The sequence below is a fragment of the Pleurodeles waltl genome, chromosome 2_1, assembly GCF_031143425.1.
Source record: "Pleurodeles waltl isolate 20211129_DDA chromosome 2_1, aPleWal1.hap1.20221129, whole genome shotgun sequence".
Taxonomy (NCBI): Eukaryota; Metazoa; Chordata; class Amphibia; order Caudata; family Salamandridae; genus Pleurodeles; species Pleurodeles waltl.
In genome coordinates, this window is record NC_090438.1 from 890,528,265 (window position 1) to 890,550,962 (window position 22,698).

The 22,698-nt window shown below is 48.6% G+C and overlaps 1 protein-coding gene across 1 annotated transcript in view; it reads left to right on the forward strand.

Annotated features, from left to right (window-relative positions):
- Positions 1-22,698, forward strand: part of LOC138269580 (cytidine monophosphate-N-acetylneuraminic acid hydroxylase-like) — a 680,173-nt gene that overhangs the window by 161,368 nt on the left and 496,107 nt on the right. Inside the window, exon 3 of the mRNA XM_069218806.1 lies at positions 13,163-13,254. Within this exon, the coding sequence (XP_069074907.1) occupies positions 13,163-13,254 (92 nt within the window). The remainder of the gene's footprint in view (positions 1-13,162; positions 13,255-22,698) is intronic.

The following is a 22,698-nucleotide window of genomic DNA, read 5'->3' on the forward strand; positions in this document are numbered from 1 at the left end:
AGTGGGAGACTGTGAAGGGCCCGGAGTGCTCTTGTCCCCCTCTGGCCGTGCCTTGACTGGGCTCGAGGGGAGAGGAGGGGTACACACAGATGTGTTGAAAGTTCCAGAGAGCCCCAACTGGGACTTTTGATCGAAATCAACTGCAGATGACACTGCCTTCCACTGCATGGTGCTTACTGCCTGTAAGTACCCCGGATCAAATGGGACACTCATTGAGGTGTACTGGTGGAGGGAACTCACACCTTCCTGGCCTGAACGTGCTGCCCTGGTGTTAGGTTTCACCTTGGAGCCGGGGGATAGGTGGGTCTGTGGCAGCTGCAACAGTCCAACAAAAGTCTACTGAACCACATTGCCTACCCTCCAGGCGACTACTAGCCTATAGAGTACTTGCCAGTAAATCATATATAAGGATGGGGCAATGAGGAGGAGAGGGCTCTCAGCCGGTGGGGTAACCAGTGGCAGGGACCACTGGCCAGATGAAGCAGATGACACCACCAGAAGAACTATCCAGAACCCTAGCGGACACAAGGCTAGATAATATTCTAGCAGCTATTGCCAAAACCAAGCACAATCTGCACAATAGAGTTGACCCTATGGTCGTTGAAGTAGGACTGCAGTGTGATAATCAGAGAAAACTCACTACCTTGATCAGAGATACAGAAATCATAGTAGACTAACTCTGGACCACAGTGTCGAACCTAGAAAAGCAGCTGCGGTCCCTCATGTCCAAGGTTCAGGAGCTGGAGAACAGGGCGGAGCACCAAATGTGCCACAGCCAGCCTTTCTAGCCCATCTCTCACTCGTGCTCACTAGATGGGTGCACATCCCCTGGGTTATCAGTGGAGATTTTAACTGTGTTCTGGACCCTCAGCTAGATTGCTCATACCCTCCCTTTCTGACCTCCCCTGTTGTGGCCGCCGCTGCTTGTCTCTCCCAATGGCTCACAGATTGGAGCCTGCTGGATAGGTGGCACACCCTCAATCCAGCCACCAGAGAATATTCCTCCTACTCACCTTTGCACAATCTTCATTTGTGACTGGATCATATACTCTGCCACCCAGCCACTCAGTTGTAGGCTGTAAACACTGAGGCCCTCATTATGACATTGGTGGTAAATCCCACTTACCGCCACCGCGGCGGATATCCGTGTACCATAGTATAACACACACACACCAATATGTCACTATTCAGCCACATACACAACTCCGTCACACCAAAGGTCAGTGATAAACTGGCGGTATCAAAACCCACACCGTTACGCCAACAGAACTACACCCACCACATTATGACCCACGAAACGGAGGACATTCAATGGCGGTAAAACATTGGCGGTATATACTTATGCACTCAAAATGCACAAACACATACAAAACAACGCCAAATTGGACAATTCAAACAACAAACACCTGACACCCATACACATACCACACACACCCACTCACACCACTATAAAACACACACCCACATTACCCACAACCCTTTACCATTACAAACAATTGCCACCAGAGAGACAGCAAGACCATAGAGACAACCAGAGCCACACACTACCTACACCTATACACCACTCACACACCCCACATCACACACCCCAACACATTATCCTACACACCCTCCCCTACACACCTCATACAACACCACAAAGACACCCCCAATTCTCAGAGGAGGAGCTAACGGTCATGGTGGAGGAAATCATCAGGGTAGAGCTTCCGCTATTTGGAGCACAGGTGCAGCAGCTTTCAATAGCTAGGAAGATGGAGCTATGACGAAGAATCGTGGCCAGGGTCAACGCCATGGGACTGCACCCCAGAACTAGGGATGACATCAGGAAGAGGTGGAACGACCTACGGGGAAGGTACGTTCAATTGCAGCAAGACAGCAACTCGCTGTACAAAGGACTGGCGGTGGACCCCCACCTCCTCCCCTACAACTAACAACATGGGAGAAGCAGCTCTTGGCAATCATGCATCCTGAGGGCCTGGCCGGAGTAGGAGGAAGACTGGAATTTGGTAAGTCAACTATCCATTATTATCACCCCCTACCTGCATGCCATCACATACCCCCACCTCCACCCTCACCCTCACTGCCATCACACCACCACTTCCCACTTCCCACTTCCACACCCCCCACCATCACATCTCACTCATCCCAATGCTAAGCCTGGCATGCCATACGAATGCATGGACACCACTCACAAAAGCATGCACACTAGAGAGAATCAGCTTTCCCATCACATCCCACCGTACATAAGTGAAAGCTGCCAGGACAAATACAACCAAAGAAGGCAAGCCACAGATGCACAATATGTCAGACACAGAAACCATAACACATCATTTACATCCCCACAGGTACCCCAGCCAATGTCAGTGGAGAGGAGGTGCCAGCAATATCCAGTCCCCCAACTGAAGAGGCCCACAGTGATGACAGCAACTCTGGTCTTCAGGATCTGGATGACCAACCTGGCCCATCAGGGACCTCTGGACAGCTGGTTACCCAGGCCCAGTCACACACCACCATAGAGCCTTCCCCATCAGGAAACACAACCTCAGCACCCACCCAGCTTACCCATACCTCTTTCCCCAGGACACGTCACTCAGCAGTGTGTCCACTTCTACAGGGACCCCAGTGCACACCTCATACCCAAGACAATCAGGGGCCTGGGGTCAGTGGCAGGGGGCACACGGTTCAGGGGACAGAGGCACAGGCCAATAGGGAAACTGGGAGGAGTGCTGTGTGCCAGGGGGAGGACAGGCCCAGGGACCCGACTCTCCAGGAGGCACTTGCAGAGATCCTGGGAGCCTATCAACATTACCAGGACATGACGGGCCGGATCCTGGATAATGTGCAGGAGAACAGGCGGCTGCAGGAGGGACAGTACCAGGGGATCAGAGAGGACTTGCAGGCCATCAACACTACCCTGGTCTTCATAGCTGGGGTGCTGGCAGACATGGCCAATATTATGAGGGAGGCAGTATCACAACAGCGGGCCCCTGCCACTAGCCAGACATCTGAACTGCCTTCCACCTCCACTGCTGCTAGTTACCAGGAGGCCCCACCACAGGACCAACAGGCCACCAGCACCGCTCCCCATGCAGAAGGAGAACCACCAAGCAAAAGTTCCCTGCGATCCAGACAGAAGCCAGAGACTATTGCCAAGACCCCCGCCAGGAAATTAGACTCTCCTGATTGTCACCCCTGTGTCCCGTACAGTCACACTGTCCACCTTGAACTGCCATTGCTCCCATTCCTATGTCCTTTTGGACAATGCACCTGTGCTACAGACTGGAACAATACCCTGAACTTTCCTCCATCATCTCCCATCCCATTGCACTTGCCCCTCTTTTTCTTAGCACTTTAATAAACACCCTTGGAAAAAATAGACGTATGGAGTATGTCAAATTTTTCAAGTATGTATTAATTTAACCAGGTTCAAACATTGCAATTTAACTGTACAGTAAATGAGCATATGTTAATGAACTGTAGCTGGCTGCAGTGATCACACCAGGAACTATTGTGAGGCACCAACATCTGTCAAATGAATTGCCAAAGGCACAGTAACTGGGCATAGAAGTGGGAAATAACAGCATGCCAGTGCCACAGAAATTAAAAATAATTACAATGAAATGTGAAGTCATTGGAAGTATTGTCTGATGACTGCTGTTCTGTTGTCCCCATCCTCATCCTCTGCCTCCTCATACTCACTGTTCACAGGGTCCACTACTGCCACACGGGCATTTCCAGCCTCCTCCTCCTGCAGAAAAGGCACATGGCGTCTCAGGGCAAGGTTGTGTAACATGCACATGCCACTATTATCTGGCAGTCCACACACTATCCTATTTGGCCCACACCATACCCATACACCAACATGTACTGGGTGGGGACCAGGATCCACCTATTATCCACACCCTGTGCCCCTGTAGTTGAGCCATCACATTTGAAATGCTGCTATTCCTCAGGACAAAGGCATCATGCACCAACCCAGGATACTTAGCATTGACGGGGAGATGTACTAGTCTGCCAAGCACACCATCTGTACATTCATAGAGTGGAATCTTTTACGATTTCTGAACATCTGTTCATTTTGACGGGGGACAAATGCAATATGTGTTCCATCAGTCGCCCCAATTATGTTGGGGATATGTCCCATTGCATAGAAGTCGGCCTTCACTGTGGCCAAATCTTCCACCTTGGAAAATACAATGTAGCTGCACATGTGTTTAATCAGGACAGACAACACTCTTGTCAGTACATTTGAGAACATTGGCTGTGACATTCCTGCTGCCAAGCCCACGGTCACTTGGAAAGAACCAGTTACCAGGAAATGGAGCACAGAAAGAACTTGCACAGTGGGTTGACGGATAGCAGATATCAGGTCAGGTTTCAACTGGGCACACAGCTCTGTGATTGTTGCCCTGTCAAGTCTATAGGTGAGTATTATGTGCTTGTCCTCCATTGTTGCCAAGTCCACCAGGAGTCTGTACACGGGGGTATGTTTCCATCTCCTATTCATCCGCAGCAGTAGCAATCTATGGGGAAAAGAAGTGAGGAGCCAGTCACAAACTGAACAATGGGGCTACAACAGAACATTGCGTGCTGTTAACTTGTAATGGGTCAGTGTGAATTATCTTTTATGTCCAAATGTAAACAGTTATGCAGCAATTATCCAGGGCTTGCCCCCCCCCCCCTGAAATGTCGTCCACCTGTCCTGTGTGGAGAGACAGGTGGAAGTGAGGTAATTCCACTGGCGTTGTGCGCCATTGCAGGAAGCGGTCGGGAACCGAAGTGCAACTCCTCATTGGTTATGATTGGGCCATATGGGTTACAGTGGCCAATGCTGATCTACGCCGGCGGTGACGGTATGCACCGCCGCAGATGTAACTGCCATTTTATATCAGATTCCTCACTTGCTACCTGATCTTCAACAGGAGAGGAGAGAACCTACACTGCATGTGCTGCTGTGACCTGTGTCTGGAAACTTCCATGGCCTGTGTGACTGGGGAAGGGCCCCTGCCTTCACTTCAGCGGAGTTGGAGAGACTGGTATATGGGTCCTACCCCAGTACGGACTGCTGTATGGACCTCCGGACCAATAGGTGAGCACACTGTTGGCACGATGCATGTGGCATGAACGCATGGAGTGGTGTGTGTGAATGCCTTGTGTAAGGGGGGTGGGTGGATGTCCTCTGGGCGGCGTATTGATTGTGTGCTGGGCCATGTGTGTGCAAATGGTGATGTGAAGGGGTATGGTGGGCCATAAACTTAACAGGCATGACTGACTGACCAATACTATTTTCCTGTGTGTATTTCCTCTGCAGGTCAGTGCCCATCAAAAGTAGGGTATATGGCATGCCATCGCCAAGGACGTGCGGACCCTGAGGGTCTACGGCAGGCAGAGCACCCACTGTTGGAAACGGAGGGAGGACCTGAGACACTGGGCACGGAAGACCGTGGAGGCCCAACTGGGGATGGCCTCCCCATGAGGAAGGGGTGCCCTTAGAACCCCGACCCCAGATGGCCCGCATACTGGCAGTGGCCTATCCAGAGCTGGATGGGCACTTTAGGGCATCAAAGAAGCCACAAGGGGGTGAGTACAGTGCTCATCATAACTACTAACGCCTGGTGGGGTAGTATCCTGGTGGTGGGTTTGTGTCAGTGGGTGCCCCTAGGCCAGGCCTGACATTGCAGCGTAGGTCCCCCTAGTGGCTAGGGTTCTGAAGGGATAATCCTGCTACCTAGCTCGTAGGCATTCACTATTGGTCAGGGCTGCGTGGGTCCCTGGTGTGCTGGATTTGCCGGTGTGAGCCCCTCCCATGCCTAGGTGGCTAGCAATATCACTGGTAGTGCAATGCATAGTGGGTAGGCCTGTTCCCTGTGTGTGACGGTGCTGTGTAAGCCAATGGTGGTGTTGGTGCAGCCACTGACCAAGTGTATCCTTTGTCTCTTCCCCCCTTATTGTTTTGTCACCCTGTCCTTATGTGCATTAGCATCATCAGGCAGAGGAGCAGAGGCACCGGTGACAGAGGGAGCTGCATCCCACAGGACCCAGGAGGCAGAGTCCACCGACGTTGATGGCACCAGTGGGACAGAGGGCGAGGAGCACCACGGCGGAGATTGGAGGAGACAGTTCTGACACAGACACCTCCTCCGATGGAAGTTCCCTGGTGGTGGCGGACACCTCTGTGACCACCCAAGCTACAAGTACAGCCCCCGCTCCCCATACCAGCAACGCCCTCCCAGCAGACCCTCATTGAGTTGCCTGTGCCTGCTCACCCAGGAGGGTGGGCATCTCCTTCGCACCCAGGCACCTCAGGCCCTGCCCCAGTGAGCCCTGATGCCCTGAGTGAGGAGGCTATTGACCTCCTGAGATCCATCTCTGTAGGGCAGTCAACCATTGTGAATGCCATCCACGGGCTGGCAGCCTAGATGCAACAGACTAATGGATTCCTGGAGGGCATTTACACTGGCTTGGCTGTCCGACTCTGGCCTCCTCTCTGATGGCACCCATTGTCCCTGTTTCCACCCTCCCACCTCCAACTTCCTCTTCTCAATCCCATTCTCCTCAGCCCCAACATATCCCAAGCACACAGGCAGGCGAGCATGCACACAAGACTACACACAAGAGTGGCACAGGCAAACACAAGCACCACACTTCATCCCACAGGCACTCACACAAACACCATCCAGATGCAGACAAACCAACATCCACAATGTCCACTGACTCCCCCTCCTCCTCCTCCTCCACCTCCCTCCCAGTTTCATCTACACTCACACCTGCATGCACTACACCATTATCCGCTACCGGCATCACCACCACACCTAGCAGAACACACACCTCACTTGCAGACACCTCCACAACAGCCATGCACACGTCCCCTGTGTCCTCTCCCACTGTGTCTGCCCCCCCAGGTACACAAATGCAAGCGTTCAGACATCCAACAGCTATCCACCTCACAAAAGCATCCAGCCCATGCACCTGCACCCACAATCAGCAGACACCTCCTACAACCACTCCCTCTTCCTCCACTCCCAATCCTTCTCCCCCGTCCCACCCCAATGACCCTAAAAAACTTTTCCTATCCACCATTGACCTCTTCCCTCCCCTCCCCCCATCCTTCACATCTGGCCAGGGTGGCAAAAACCCAGCCAAGCATCTCAGCCACCCAGTCCACTGGCCCAGTCATCACCATGCCCACTTATGGTGGAAAAGGTTCCAGGGCACATGTCCTGAAGGTGAAGGAGCCTGCACCAAGCAGCCTCAAGGGAAAGGAGCCTGCCACAGCTGCCGGAATGAGCAAGGAGCCTGCCCAAGCTGCTGCCAGGAAGACAAAGGAGCCTGCCCCAGCTGCTGCCAGGAAGACTAAGGATCCTGCCCCAGCTGCTGGTAAGAAATTAAAGGAGCCTGCCCCAGCTGCTGCCAGGAAGACTAAGGAGCCAGCCCCAGCTGCCAGGAAGAGCAAGGAGCTTGCACCAGCAGGTGGGAAGGCCAAGGGGCCTGGGGAGGAACTTTGACAGAGCCCCCACCAGCAACCATGGTTGTGCAGCGGTCTGAGGCTGCAGGGGATGGGAAGGAGCCTCCCCCTGCAGCAGCAGCAGCAGCACCACCACCACCACTGAGCAGCCGTCTGAGGCTGCAGGAGATGGGCAGGAGCCTCCCCCCCAGCAGCAGCAACAGCACCACCACCACCATTGAGCAGCCTTCCGAGGCTGCAAGGGATGGGCAGGAGCCTCCCCCCAGCAGCAGCACCACCACCAACGTTGAGCAGCTGTCCGAGGCTTCAGGGGATGGGCAGGAGCCCCCACCCCACCGGCAGAAGCAGCACCACCATTGAGCAGCTGTCCAAGGCTGCTGGGGATAGGCATGAGCCTCCCCCCACCAGCAGCAGCAGGACCACCATTGAGCAGCTGTCCGAGGTTGCAAGGGATGGGCCGGAGCCTCCCCCCAGCAGCAGCAGCACCACCATTGAGCAGCCGTCACTGCCGGCGGACGGTATGTAATCCTGCCTCCATGGGCTGCTGTGCGGGCTGCCCCCTGCAAATCCAGTGGGTATGACACCCACCTGAGAGACTTTGACCTTGCACTCCCCAGAAGCACAGGGCACAATGCCCCCTCCAGAACTAGTGGGTAAGACACCCACCTATCCCAGCCTCCCCAGGATCAAGAGCACAGGGCATGATGCCCCCTCCAGAACCAGTGGGTAGGACACCCTCCTACCCCAGTCTACCAGGGATCAACAGCACAGGGCACAATGCCCCCTCCAGAACCAGGGGGTAAGACACCTACCTACCCCAACCTCCCCAGGAGCAAGACCACAGGGCACAATACCCCCTCCAGAACCAGTGGGTAAGACACCCACATGAGAGACTGTGGCCTTGCACTCCCCAGGACCAAGCACAGGGCATGGTGCCCCATCTAGAGCATGTGGGAAAGTCACCCACCTGAGAGACTGTGGCCTTGAACTCCCCAGGACCAAGCACAGGGCATGTTGCCCCCTATAGAGCATGTGGGCAAGTCACCCACTTGAGAGACTGTGGCCTTGCACTCCCCAGGACCAAGCATAGGGCATGTTGCCCCCTCCAGAGCATGTGGGCAAGTCACCCACTTGAGAGACTGTGGCCTTGCACTCCCCAGGACCAAGCACAGGGCATGTTGCCCCCTCCAGAACCAGTGGTCTTGTTCCATCTGCCGGCTAGTGGTGGCAGCACATGCAGACCCCATAGCACGACCAGCTCTGGCGATGGCCATGGAGAGTCACGCCCAAATGACTGAACAGTTGTGCAGCATGGACTTCAGGGCCTATCAAGCTAAAATGTATACAGAAGCAGGCAAGTCTGTCTGCCTGTTAGTGTGTTTCCTGAGGAGGACAACACCTGTCACTCCTATCACCATGCTTAGAATAACTCCAGCAAGATCCTAAGTAAAATCTTTACAGTGTGACTCCTTGAGCACTTTCCATACCTACTGCACCCGGTCTAGAATGGTTTTATCCCTGGCAGGTCCACCACACTCAATATCCACTGGCTCCACAGAGAGATGGAGCTGGCCCTACCCACTGGCCTGCACAATGTTACACCTGGATAAGGCATTTGATATGGTAGACTGGAGATACATGTTTTCGACTCTGACATCCGAGTCCATTCATCCATAATCGGAAGACTTCAGATTCTTTTACATGAAGCCCACTGCCCGGATGAAAATTGGGCAATGCATTTCTCCCCCATTCATGGTGAGCAGAGGAATACAACAGGGGTGCCCCGCTGCTCCTCTTTGCCTTAGCGATGGAACTACTGCCACAGAGACTCCAAAAACGAGGACAGGCATGGGGAAATCGTTAGGAGAGACACGTAGAGGCATATTTATACTTTTTCACGCAAAACTGCGCTAATGCAGTTTTGCGTGAAAAGAGAGACCACCTTCTAGCACCATTCCAAGATGCCAGCGGGGTGTCATATTCATGGAATGACGGTAGCCGACAGTAAGGCCCGGCTAGCATCATAAAAAAGCTAGCCGGGTGGGGGAGGCATAGGGGGAACAAGAGGTTGTACATCAAAGGATGACGCTAGTATGGGCAGAGGCATAACAAATGCCTCTAACCAGACTAGCGTCATTTTTTTATGTAAAACCCTATGGACATGACTCCTGCCTTAGTAAAGACAGGAGTCATGCCCACCACCCCAATGGCCATGCCCAGGGGACATATGTCCCCTGGGCATGGCCAATGGGCCCAGTGCCATGTCAGTGGGCCCAAGTTATGCACCCCTATGGCACTTTGAAAAAAAAAATTACTTACCTCTACCTACCTTACTTACCTGGGATGGGGTCCCCCATCCTCTGGCGTCCCTCTGGTGTAGGTGAGGGTGTCCCTGGGGCTAGGGAAGGGCACCTGTGGACCCATTCCATGGTCTCTGACCATGGAAATAGTCCCACAGGACTCCTGATGCCTACCCTGACCCAGGTGTTAAATAATGGCACTAAGCAAGCTTAGCACCATTATATAAGGCCCTCTTCCCCCCCATGCATAATTTTAGCATGGGGGGGGATAAATATGGCGCTAAGGCCATGTCATCATTATTGCACGGGAACACCTACCTTGCCTCTTATTGATGCAAGGCAGTTTCCTGCAAGCAAAAAAATGACGTTAACTCCAAAAACTTGGTGCTAGACGGGTCTAGCACCAAAGAATACATTTGGACTTAGGTTTGAGCCAAATTTGCATGAAAAAATGATGCAAATTCAGCACAAAGCAAGTATGATTATGAGGGATATTGTCTCCCTGTATGCCAATGATTGTTTTAATCAATGTCCGTGATATCAGAAATGGCATATCAGAGATCAAGGATATCCTGATGGCATTCTGGACTGCCTCTGGCTTGGGAGTGAACTAGGCCAAGTTATGTCTTTCCCAATCCACCCGCACTGCCCGCCACAGAACATAATGGTGGACTTGCAACTACTCAGTTGTGAGCCCCACACCTTCCGATATCTGGGCATTAACACTTACCATACCACACAAGACCTTGTAGACTGCAACCTCACTAGGGCCATTGCCACCCTTCACCTCCAAATGATATTCTGGTGCATGCTCCCACTCACAGTCCAAAGGAGGGTACCCTTGTCTAGAATGGTGATGCTCCCATGCGTACTATACTTGTTCCATAATCTTCCAGTGAACATACCCTAAAGCATGTTCCGCGCCTGCATGTTCTGCTAGGGAGTTTCATCTGGAATAAAGCATATGCTGTGTTGCTTTGTACAAGCTGCAGCTACTTGTAGACAAAGGGGTCCTTGGGGCCCCCAATCTGAACAGCGGCACGTTTATAATTGCCTGCCCACTGACTAGTTGGGCAACTGCTGGATAAACTGGGTCTGCCCGGTTCCAATCGTGCACAACGTGTGCTACAAAAGACCTTGTTGCCACATGGAAGGATCCCCTGAGAAGTCAACAATCTGCTACTTATAGTGCACTATAGCTTTGGAAGGTGCCTGAGGCTAATGCACCTATCTCACAATACTCCCCTGAGATCTGTATCAGTTCCATTGAGCCTTTTAGAGATTTAATCAAAAGGGCTTGACATCTTGGGAGACTGCCAGTATAGTCACCCTAGGCGCACTATTCCACAAAGGCATACTCATACCCTTTGAGCAGTAACAGGTTGACTGTGAATTACCGACAGGCCATTGCTTGGCCCATCGCTGGCTACTAGCCGAGATGGAGGGACTGTGGCAGATTGCCAACGCAAATGCAGAACACCCAATGCTTCACACAATTCATACCATCGGCAGGGGCCACAGGCTCATCAACTTGTCCGCGTGAAATCTGGCATATACCTCGCAGGACCCCCTTACTGCCAACCCGCAGTTGATGGAAAAGAGACTTAGGCTAAGACTTGATACAAAAGGAATGGGACAGGATCCTCACATATCCATATAAACGTTGCCCTAATGCTAAGTTTGAATGCATTCAAAATAACATTTTACCCAGTGCCTATCTCACTCTAGAGAGGTTACACTGGGTATTTGGATCTGCCTCACATTGCCTTCGGTGTCAAGCACTGGATGCCAATATGGCTCATATGTTCTTGGGGTGTCTGGTGGTGGCTCCGTGGCAGGAGGTCAAGGACCACCGTCAGATGCCATGGTGTATGAAGACCTATATACTATGGAGGACACAGTCCTGGGCCTGTTTTAACGCAAGAAAGTCTGACTGGTCTGTGCCAAGCTACCAAAGGGTGAGCACAGTTTAATTTAGGATGCATATCTGGCTCACCCTGACTAGGATTGTGGTCCTTACTTGGACAGGGTGCATGCCTCTGCCAGCTAGAGACCCAGGGGCATATTTTTGACGCACAATCGGCGCAAACCCTGCCCCATATTTATACTCTGACGTCATTTTGACGCACAGGAGGGGGCAGGCCTTAAAAAACGGCGGCCAGCCTGATGGGCGCCGTTTTTTAACGCCTGGGTCAGGGCAGGCGTTAAGGGACCTGTGGGCTCAGAAGGAGCCCAGAGGTGCCCTCCCATGCCCCCAGGGACACCCCCTGCCACCCTTGCCCACCCCAGGAGGACACCCAAGGATGGATGGACCCATCCCAGGGAAGTTGAGGTAAGTTGGGGTAAGTATTTTTTTCGTTTTTCTTTTGTGGCATAGGGGGGCCTGATTTGGGCCCCCCTACATGCCACTATGCCCAATGACCATGCCCAGGGGACACAAGTCCCCTGGGCATGGCCATTGGGCAAGGGGGCATGACTCCTGTCTTTGCTAAGACAGGAGTCATGTCAATGGAGGTTGGGCGTCAAAATAAATGGCGCAAATCGGGTTCAGGCCTGAATTTTGCCTCAGACCTGACTTGCCCCATTTTTTGACGCCCAACCTCCATTTTCCCCTACGCCGGCGCTGCCTGGTGTAAGTCATTTTTTTTGACGCACACCAGTCCGCATCGCCGGCTAACGTCATTCAATAAATAAGGCGCCCGCATGGCGCTTTGGAATGGCGTTAGCCGGCGGTAAAATCTTTCACGCACAACTGCGTTGGCGCAGTTGTGCGTCAAAAAGTATAAATATGGGCCCCAATTTCTAACAAGCTGTAATCTCCAGAGGAAAGAAGTTAATGGTGTTTCTGCATGCCTTGAAATTCTAAATTGGTCCAGGAACAGGAATACTGTCTCAATGGAAATTCCAGGGTACTATTAATGAGATCCATGGATACTTACAGTAGAGTTAATACACAACGCCTGCACGTCTTCCCTTTCACTCTTTCTAAAAACACAGTTACTGTATTAAACATAACTCTGTTCTTGTTTTTTTCATGTACACTTTATAAACTGGCCGTTGAGGTGGTTTAAGAGTTGCATCTGCAAGCAATGTATTATGAATTTTTGTTGCAAGTTTGCTCCTTCCTAAAACAACATTGTTTTGTTTAAAATGCACCTGCAAGCTGTTGGCATCTCTGATTATACCTAAATGCTATTTTAATGCTATTTTCTCTGATGGGCGCAGTCACTTAGGAAGATCCTTGTATCTGTACACATATAACATGCATTAGCCTTTGCTTTCAGTAGTAATATAAATATTTGAGTAACAATCTGTTATTTTAAGTGATTAATATAATTTGCTGGCACTGTGTATGTCACTGAGCAAACAGTAACCAGGTGGCTTCAATGTTTTACAGGTCGGTACGCTGTACTAAGCATAACTGGAAACTGGATGTTAGCACAATGGAATACATCAATCCGCCAAAGAGCTTCTGCCAAGATGAACTAGGTATTGTAATCGCCAAGTATGAGACTTGCAGTCTAATTTAGCGTTAGATAGTGGTGCACTTTTGGTAAAGTTAAATCCCGATGTGATTCACTCCACCTTAAAGCTGCTTATAACTGGGGCCACTGGAATTATGAGATTTTGCAGATGTGGAGTTTTCCCACACATCTATAGATTTGCCACGTTGGCCACATAAACCATAATCTGCAGATATCAGCAGATGTCAACAAGAATAAAACTGTGTTACCAACTCAAACCTATCAACAGGTTTTAAAACAGTGATAAAAGTTGTAGATCAGTGGAAGACCCTTCACAAATGTTGACAGGTTACCTTTCTGTTGTGTATTGCGGCATTTGGTTGTCAAACATAAAAATGAAAAAATAATGAGATTATACTGTCACAAACTGTGCTGCATTGTGCAACATAATTTGTATTTTTTACTACATAATTCAGTCATTCCTCCTGCATAACTTCCCCCCACTCCACATAATTCCAGTGGACCTTTTTTTTATAAAAAAGCTGTCACTCTGAAGGCCTGCTCTCTCTTGCTAGAATAAGATAAAAGAGGGACACACAGAAAGAAAATGAGTCTGGCTTCTGCTAAAGACATCTTAAAAAGTTTGACCTGAAAATTAAATGTTTCTGGTGTTTTGATGAACCTGGAGGACCTGTTCAGTGTAGTCTGTGTATCTGACAAGCTCTGCATCAACTTATGGAAAGGTAACCTGAAAGATAGACTTAAAAGATCAGTTTTGATATTTTTTTATGTACACTAAATTGTTGCATTCAGAAGCAGCAGGGTTATTGGAAGCCCTTAGTTAACTTTTCAATTACACAAATTCCAACTTTCTTGGCTAATACATTATATGGGTGTTCTGTTCTGTTCAGTTTTTGCTCTGTTATTTAAATTTCGCATGTTTGAGCTCTCATTAAATCTTCGATCTCTTACTGCTCTTGGGTCTTTGAGCAGGCAGAGTTATACAATAGTTGACTGATGGGTGGTCTCTGTAGGTCATTTGAAATACTGCTGCCCGATTAAGTAAGGAAGATGTTGTGGCAGATCTACCAACATTTTGCACTGGGTTTGTGTAATGAAAATGACTCAAACCAGTACAAAATGTTTTTTCGATTATTTAGTTTTGCGCTGGAAAATGACGAAAAGTAACATAGAGTTGCGCAAGGTGCTGCTTTGCATTACTTTGCACCATGCAGGGTTTTACATGGACGTTCATATGAAACCAACCACCCTTTTTGACGCATAACCCTATCTATCAAAAATTTAAAAAAAGTTTTTTTGCGTAAAAAATGAACGCCTTTAAAAACCAGGCGTAAAAAGGAGAAATGTAATTTCTCCTTTCTTTTCCTACTTTGCATGCATGCTACACTGTGCAGCACACATACAAAGTAGGAAACATTTTAGAAGTTGTCTAGGCCTAGTACTTCGGACTGGAAGGGCATCCTTCTAGGACAAAATCTATGCCAGACACTCGCACTAAGGCACAAAGGCGCAAAGGTGTGTGAGTAGCACACCGCATCTGAAATCAGTGCCGGCATTAGAAAAAGGGAAGGAGAGAGCCATATCTGTGCACATATGGTGCTCTCCTGCTCCCTCCTTCTCACGCAATGCAACTCAGATATTGTGGCTGCTGCGCTGCCTTGCCAGGAATGATGGTAAATCTGCCCCGTGGTTTGTAAATTGAAGGTTATCCCTGCCAGTGCTGAAGTGTTTATATTTAATCAGTCCTTCAGTTGCTCTAAGAGTTACAAAAATAATGGGTGAATGAGCAGTGTATGCAATATTACCTTTGGTTGTTACAAATATCTGCGAAAAGCTCTACAATAACCTCCTGTATTTCATTTTCTCAACATACGCGTAAAAATTGCAATTCTGCATATTTGTACACTATTTATCCTGTTGCCAGAGCTGTTATGTATTTTTGAGGCACGTGTTAATGAGCCTATATATAGTACATGCTATATGTATTTTAAACATATTACTTGTGATTTTATATGGTTCTTTCAGCTGGAATGAGGTGATTGGTGAGTTTGAAAACTCCTACTACGGCAACATGAATCCACAGTGGTGTAACAAAGGCCCCCGCAGCCCCCACCCCTCCCCCTGGTGCGGGGTGCCCGAGCTCCAGGGAGCCACCTCAGCACAGTACACTGTGTGCACAGGTGGCAAACCCCTGTCTGCGTCCCGGTAGGGACCCCCGCCAAGGTACTTTGCAAGAGGCCCCCTAAAGTTGCGTTACACCACTGACTATCCACTATACTTTCTGCTCATTATTCTGGTTTAACTGATCAGGAAGTAGAAAGCACCATTTATTCAAAGTCAACCCTCACCCCAGAATGGCCTACCTCCAGTCTTATGGCACATTATCCTTATCCTGGTCTTATGTGGTGTCAGACTGGAAGCTGATAGTCATTTCATTCCTTAATATTTTTTGTGGGAATCACCTAACTCTGTAGGAAGGCTATAGACAGACTTAAGAGTGGATAGTAAACTGTCTTTTCCACCAAACAGTGTTCCTAGTAGTACAGTCTAGATGGTGGCTGTCCTATCTCATCTGGTCTGCTCATGGCTTTCTTTGTCAGTGATGCATCCGTGGAGCAGCAAATGGTGCATATTCCACTCCCCATGTCTGTTGAAAAAAAGACAGTAGAGTACATTTCCAACTGTGGTAGTTTGGCATAGACTGCAACTCCCCTTCTAACTTATGTTTTAAGCCTTTTAAGTTTTCAGTCAGCACCAGTGTTTTTACACAATCATTTTCATCACTCCACATCAAGTGAAACTTTTTCAAGTCCTTTTCTGCTGTATTTCATATAATTTCTCCAATATCGTCCCAAAATGCTCAGGCTCTATTGGAAATTGGGTGGCTGATTGAGGAGGATAAAACCCTACTGAGGCAGAAACCACCATCTCTGTCAGTTTGGAACACAAGCAAACCCCAAATTAACCTGTGCTTAACCCTCTGGTATCTTGGCACAAAGCAGTCAGACTTAACTTAGAGGCAATGTGTAAAATACTTATGCAGCACTTCTAACTGAAATAAAGTAAAAGCACAACACAAAAAATCCCACACCAATCTAGCAAACTAGATTCAAATGTACTAAATTATGTGCCACGAGACCAACAAAAATCCAATCAGAAGAACCTGAGATATTCAAATATTTAAATGAAAACGTATCTAAAAGCACAAAGTGTCAACTGTTACTATCTGGTCACACCAGACTGAGACAAAGTTACAAGTTCAGGCAGACCCCAATGGAGGAGAGAGTGAAGACAGCAATCAATTTAGGACCCCTGAAGAAAAATTCTGTAAATCCTTTTTTGTGGCAATATGTTAACTCCCTCATTGAGGATGCGTCACACAACAAAGGCAATACAAGAATATTGCAGGGAGATACGTCGCTAAGAGGCAGTTTCAAGCGAGCTGCACTGGCGATGTGAGGTCCGTGCATTGAGATGCATGGAGATGTTTTGCACAACAATGGTTCTGAGGAGCTTCTGTGGCAATGTGAGGTCGATGCTGGGAGATGCGTCATGCAGCAGATGTTCCGATGACCTGCGGTGGTGATTGTGAAGAGGCTGCAGACTGCGATGCGGAGTCCTGTGTCAAGGATGCATTGCACAGCACCTCCAGTGCAGAATCTTTCCAGGTGATGTGTTGTGCTGCACTGGTTCTACTGGGATCACAGATGGGCAAGTAGAGCACCTTCAGGACAACTTCCAAGGGTCCAGGTTGGGGTGGCACAACTTGAGGGGACAGGACTCACAGCAGGCAATGTACAGGTGCTGGGCTCATGTTTATTGAATTCTGTTCTGATCCTGAGGATTTGATCAATAGGCCATCCAACTGGCCCTTGGAGTCACTTTGGTGGTGTTGGGTTTAACAGGCAGGTCCAGTCCTTCACTCAGGTAGCAGGGCAGCAGGGTAGCAGGGCAGCAAAGTTGCAGTTGTTGTTGCACAGCAGCACAACAGTCCTTCTGAGTGTTTTACAGGTCCACAGGTGTGATGAAGAGTTGGGTCTGAGGGTCCAATATGTATAACTAGTACCAGCTTTGAAGTAGGGTAAGGTTCTGGAGTTTTCCACCCCATGAAGTGTTTGGAATCCCCTGCCTCCCTGTCTAGGCCTTAGCTTATCTAGGATCACAATAGACTAGTGCTAAACCCTATTTGAGTGTGCGCAGACAGAGCCTTTGTGATGTGCAAGTGTGGTAGGTGACAACTTCTTTAATTCATCAAGTCAGAGATGTCTCATCCTGCCAATATCATATGCTCCTTTGTCCTACTCTCTGGGAGCAATACACAAAGACCAACTGCTAGCCACACCAAGTCATATGACCCAGGATATAAGGCTGCAAACACCAAGAGGCATACTTATGAGTCACTTGCACTGCTGTCATGTCACTTTTTGTGATGCAACAGTGGTGCAAACCTTTGAATCATATCTATGAGGCCACGCAAAGTCACTTTGCATGGGTTTGAATGGCTTCATAAATATGGAGAAAGGCAAGGCAGCACAAATCGCTGCATTGCCTTACTCTGCATTAGGGAGGCATTCCCAAGCAGCACCAATAGATTTTGACACATCCCCAGATTTACAATGCCTTGTTAATTGGGGAATGCGCCTAAACATTACACCTCCCCAGGGGAGAAGTGTCTTTATTTCTCCTCTTTTTTGCTCTTTCAATATCTGCTGAATTCTACTACACACAGAGAAAGAGGAAAAAGCCGCTCAGGATTGTTTTGGTGCAGGAAGGTGTCCCTTTCTGCACCAAAACAATCCTGCATGCAATGCAGACACCCTTGTACCATGGTGCAAGGGTGTCTGCGTTGGTTTTAGGCTGCTGAAACTGCACCAGCACAGGGGTAAAGACAGGAATGCGCTGTATGCCATAGATACAGTGCATTCCTGCCCTTTCCATTTGATGCAGTGCAGCCCAGCAAGATGACTTGCTGCCCTGCTCCGAAAGTCCATAAATATGGGCTCAGATGGTTGGGAAAGAAAGTCCCAGCTTTCTAAAAGTGACTTTTTCAGAACTGTGACTTAAAAGCAAACTTTACCATTAAAGATGGTTTTAAAGTACAATTCTTTAGACACCAAACTCGACATTCCCACCTACTCCCAATTGAAACAAATCCCTTATTAATGGTAAGAAGTTAATCTAGTGGTCTTTTTCCCTTCTTTGATATTGGGATTTGCTACTACAGAGCCTACTGTGTAATCATTGTATCATTGTGCATCCTCCCACAGACAAGTTTGTTCAAGTGCAAGGTTAAAGAGACTCTCTTCTGCTATCTATATTTTTAGTTCTATTATGCAAAAAACAACTGTGATGCAGACATTCACAGTTTTGGGAACATAGGAGCTGTACATGACAGCAGTTGTGCAAAATAATGTGCTGCAGACCCGGTTACCACAAACTAACTCTATTCCTATTAGTGGCATCTCTCAGTCCTTCCCTTATGTAGCATTACCGAAGTCCAATAAATAGAGGTAGTCTGAAAAATCCCTCTGTGATTTTCATTTTATAGTTCATGCCCTTTCTTACTTGGGTAGTTATTTTCACTCCCATTTGGCCACGTCAATCTGTGTTCTATACTGCGATAGTCCTATATTATTTCAAGAAACATGTTTGGATTTTTATGTAAAATGCTACCACTTATTCCCAGGGGGTTTAAAATTCTTCCTCCTCCACATAAATTACCCACTGATTTTTTTCAGGGAGCGTGTTGTTAGGGGAAGAGCATACAATGCGTACCTGAAAAATCCTATAAAACACACCATTTTAATTGTTAGATTTTCTGTAGGAGTTTTGTGCTCAGATAATACCATACAAAAGTATTCTTTATGCAGAAATATTTTAGTGCCCTAAACCCATATCTGTACATCTGTTCATGTGTGTAATGTTTCTGATGGCAGTGACTAAAGCAGGGGTCTCCAACAGGTAGCTCGGGAGCTCCTGGTATCTCAAAATGATCAAAAAGTAGAGAGGGCCCCAACCAAGGGGATAGGATACTGTGTCGAAACAACCAAAAGAGAAATTTCCCTTTGGATAATAATTGAATGGATGAAACACCCTACACGTATGTTCACATCACTCACATCTTCATTAATTATCAGATTTTCACTACCACTACAATATTAGGTGTAGGAAAGTACCATCTTGCCTGGCATGTCACCCCAATTTTTACTGTATGTATGTTTGTTTCTGCCTGTGTCACTGGGATCCTGCTAGCCAGGACCCCAGTGCTCATAACGTATGCCCTGTATGTGTTCCCTGTGTGGTGCCTAACTGTATCACTGAAGCTCTGCTAATCAGAACCTCAGTGTTTATGCTCTCTCTGCTTTTAAAATTGTCACTGCAGGCTAGTGACTAATTTTACCAATTCTCATTGGCACACTGGAACACCCTTATAATTCCCTAGTATATGGTACCTAGGTATCCAGGGTATTGGGGTTCCAGGAGATCCCTATGGGCTGCAGCATTTCTTTTGCCACCCATAGGGAGCTCAGACAATTCTTATACAGGACTGCCACTGCAGCCTGAGTGAAATAAAGTCCACGTTATTTCACAGCCATTTTACACTGCACTTAAGTAACTTATAAGTCACCTATATGTCTATCCCTCACTTGGTGAAGGTTAGGTGCAAAGTTACTTAGTGTGTGGGCACTCTGGCACTAGCCAAGGTGCCCCCACATTGTTCAGGGCAAATTCCCCAGACTTTGTGAGTGCGGGGACACCATTACACACGTGCACTACATGTAGCTACAATACCTATATGTAGCTTTACAATGGTAACTCTGAACATGGCCATGCAACATGTCTAGGATCATGGAATTGTCCCCCCCAATACCATTCTGGTAATGGGGGAACAATTCCATGCATCCCGGGTCTCCAACATAGAGCCCGGGTACTTCCAAACTAACTTATGGAACAAAGGATTTCCTCTGAGAGACGGTGTTACACCCTCTCCCTTTGGAAATAGGTGTGAAGGGCCTGGGAGGAGTAGCCTCTCCTGGCCTCTGGAAATGCTTTGAAGGGCACAGATGGTGCCCTCCTTGCATAAGCCAGTCTACACCAGTTCAGGGATCCCCCCAGCCCTGCTCTGGCACGAAACTGGACAAAGGAAAGGGGAGTGCCCAGAGCTCCTCCAGTGTGTCCCAGAACTCTGCCATCTTGGATGCAGAGGTGTGAGGGCACAATGGACAGCTCTGAATGGCCAGTGCCAGCAGGTGACGTCAGAGACCCCTCCTGATAGGTGCTTACCTTTCTCTGTAGCCAATCCTCCTCTGTGGGCTATTTAGGGTCTCTCCTGTGGGTATCTCACCAGATAACGAATGCAAGAGCTCACCAGAGTTCCTCTGCACTTCCCTCTTCGACTTCTGCCAAGGATCGACCGCTGACTGCTCCAGGATGCCTGCAAAACAGCAACAAAGTAGCAAGAAGACTACCAGCAACAATGTAGCGCCCTATCCTGCCGGCTTTCTCGACTGTTTCCTGGTGGTGCATGCTGTGAGGGCTGTCTGTCTTCACCCTGCACTGGAAGCCAAGAAGAAATATCCTGTGGGTCGACGGAATCTTCCCCCTGCCAACACAGGCACCAAACTTCTGCATCACCGGTCCTCTGGGACCCCTCTCATCCTGACGAGCATGGTCCCTGGAACACAGGAGCTGGGTCCAAGTGTCTTTGACAGTCCAGTGGCCCTTCTGTCCAAATTTGGTGGAGGTAAGTCCTTGCCTCCCCACGCCAGACAGTAATCCTGTGTACTGCTTGAACTGCAGCTGCTCGGGTTTCTGTGCACTCTTGCAAGACTTCCTTCATGCACAGCCTAGCCCAGGTCCCCAGCACTCCGTCCTGCACTGCCCAACTCGCTGAGTTGGACTCCGATTTCGTGGGACTCCCTTTTGTTGTGCTGAGTTGACTGCCATCCTCAGAGCTTATGAGCGCCTGTTTAGGTGCTTCTGAGGGTGCTGCCTGCTTCTGCATGGGTTCTCTGTATTGCAGAGCGCCCCCTCTGTCTCCTCCTCCAAGAGGCGACGTCCTGGTCCTTCCTGGGCCCTGGCAGCACCCAAAATCCTCAACTGCGACTCTAGCAGCTAGCAAGGTTTGTTTGCTGTCTTTCAGCGTGCAAACAACTCTGCGTTCTCCAGCACACCGTGGGACATCTTCTGACTAAAGGAGAAGTTCCTGGCACCTTCCGTTGTTGCAGAATCTTTGGCTTCCTCCACCTGGAGGCAGCCGTTTTGCACCTTCATCCGGGTTTAGTGGGCTCCTGCCCCCCCTGGACGCTTGCGTGACTCTTGGACTTGGTCCCCTTCCTTTACAGGTCCTCAGGTCCAGGAATCCATCTTCAGAGCTTTGCAGTCCGTTGTTGTCCTTGCAGAATCCTCTATCTCGACTTTACTGTCTTTCTGGGGTAGTAGGGTAACTTTACTCCTACTTTTCTGGGTCTTGGGGTGGGGTATCTTGGACACCCTTAGTGTTTTCTTACACTCCCAGCGACCCTCTACACACTACACTAGGCCTGGGGTCCATGCGTAGTTCTCATTCCACTTTTGGAGTATATGGTTTGGGTACCCCTAGGCCTATTTCTCCCTATTGCATTATATTGTGTTCTACAGTGTTTCCACTACTTTTCTAACTGTTTACTTACCTGATTTGGTTTGTGTGTGTATATTTTGTGTATATTACGTACCTCTTAAGGGAGTATATCCTCTGAGATACTTTTGGCATATTGTCACTAAAATAAAGTACCTTTACTTTTAGTAACTCTGAGTATTGTGTTTTCTTATGATATAGTGCTAAGTGATATAAGTGGTATAGTAGGAGCTTTGCATGTCTCCTAGTTCAGCCTAAGCTGCTCTGCTATAGCTACCTCTAGCAGCCTAGGCTGCTAGAACACCTCTATTCAACTAATAAGGGATAACTGGACCTGGCACAAGGTGTAAGTACCACAAGGTATCCACTATAAGCCAGGCCAGCCTCCTACATTAGGTACATGGAATGTTTATTCACAAGTACACACATAGATATAATAATTACTATATTTCAAGTATTTTGTATCAATCTGTCTGTTGATCATACACAAAAACCCTCACAATGTACCTGAATAAAATCTCAAAAACAATAATAAGAACCCCCCACACAAAATTACAATGAAAATTGTATATATCTTGCAATCTGTATTCAATTTTACCAGATAACCAATGTAACTCAAAAACACTTATTAGCATCCATATCCAGTTCTTACAACTGATTCCAACAGCTTGATGCATCTATGTGTTTTGGTGGCCAGCTGATTAGATGTCACCTCCCTCAAGACAAGAGTGCCATTAGAGAAGGCAATGATGGAGCCAGAACAGTCTTAGGGGATTTGCCTGCGGCAATAAATGAGACGGTTACTCGAATGAAACAAGACTCAGCTTCACA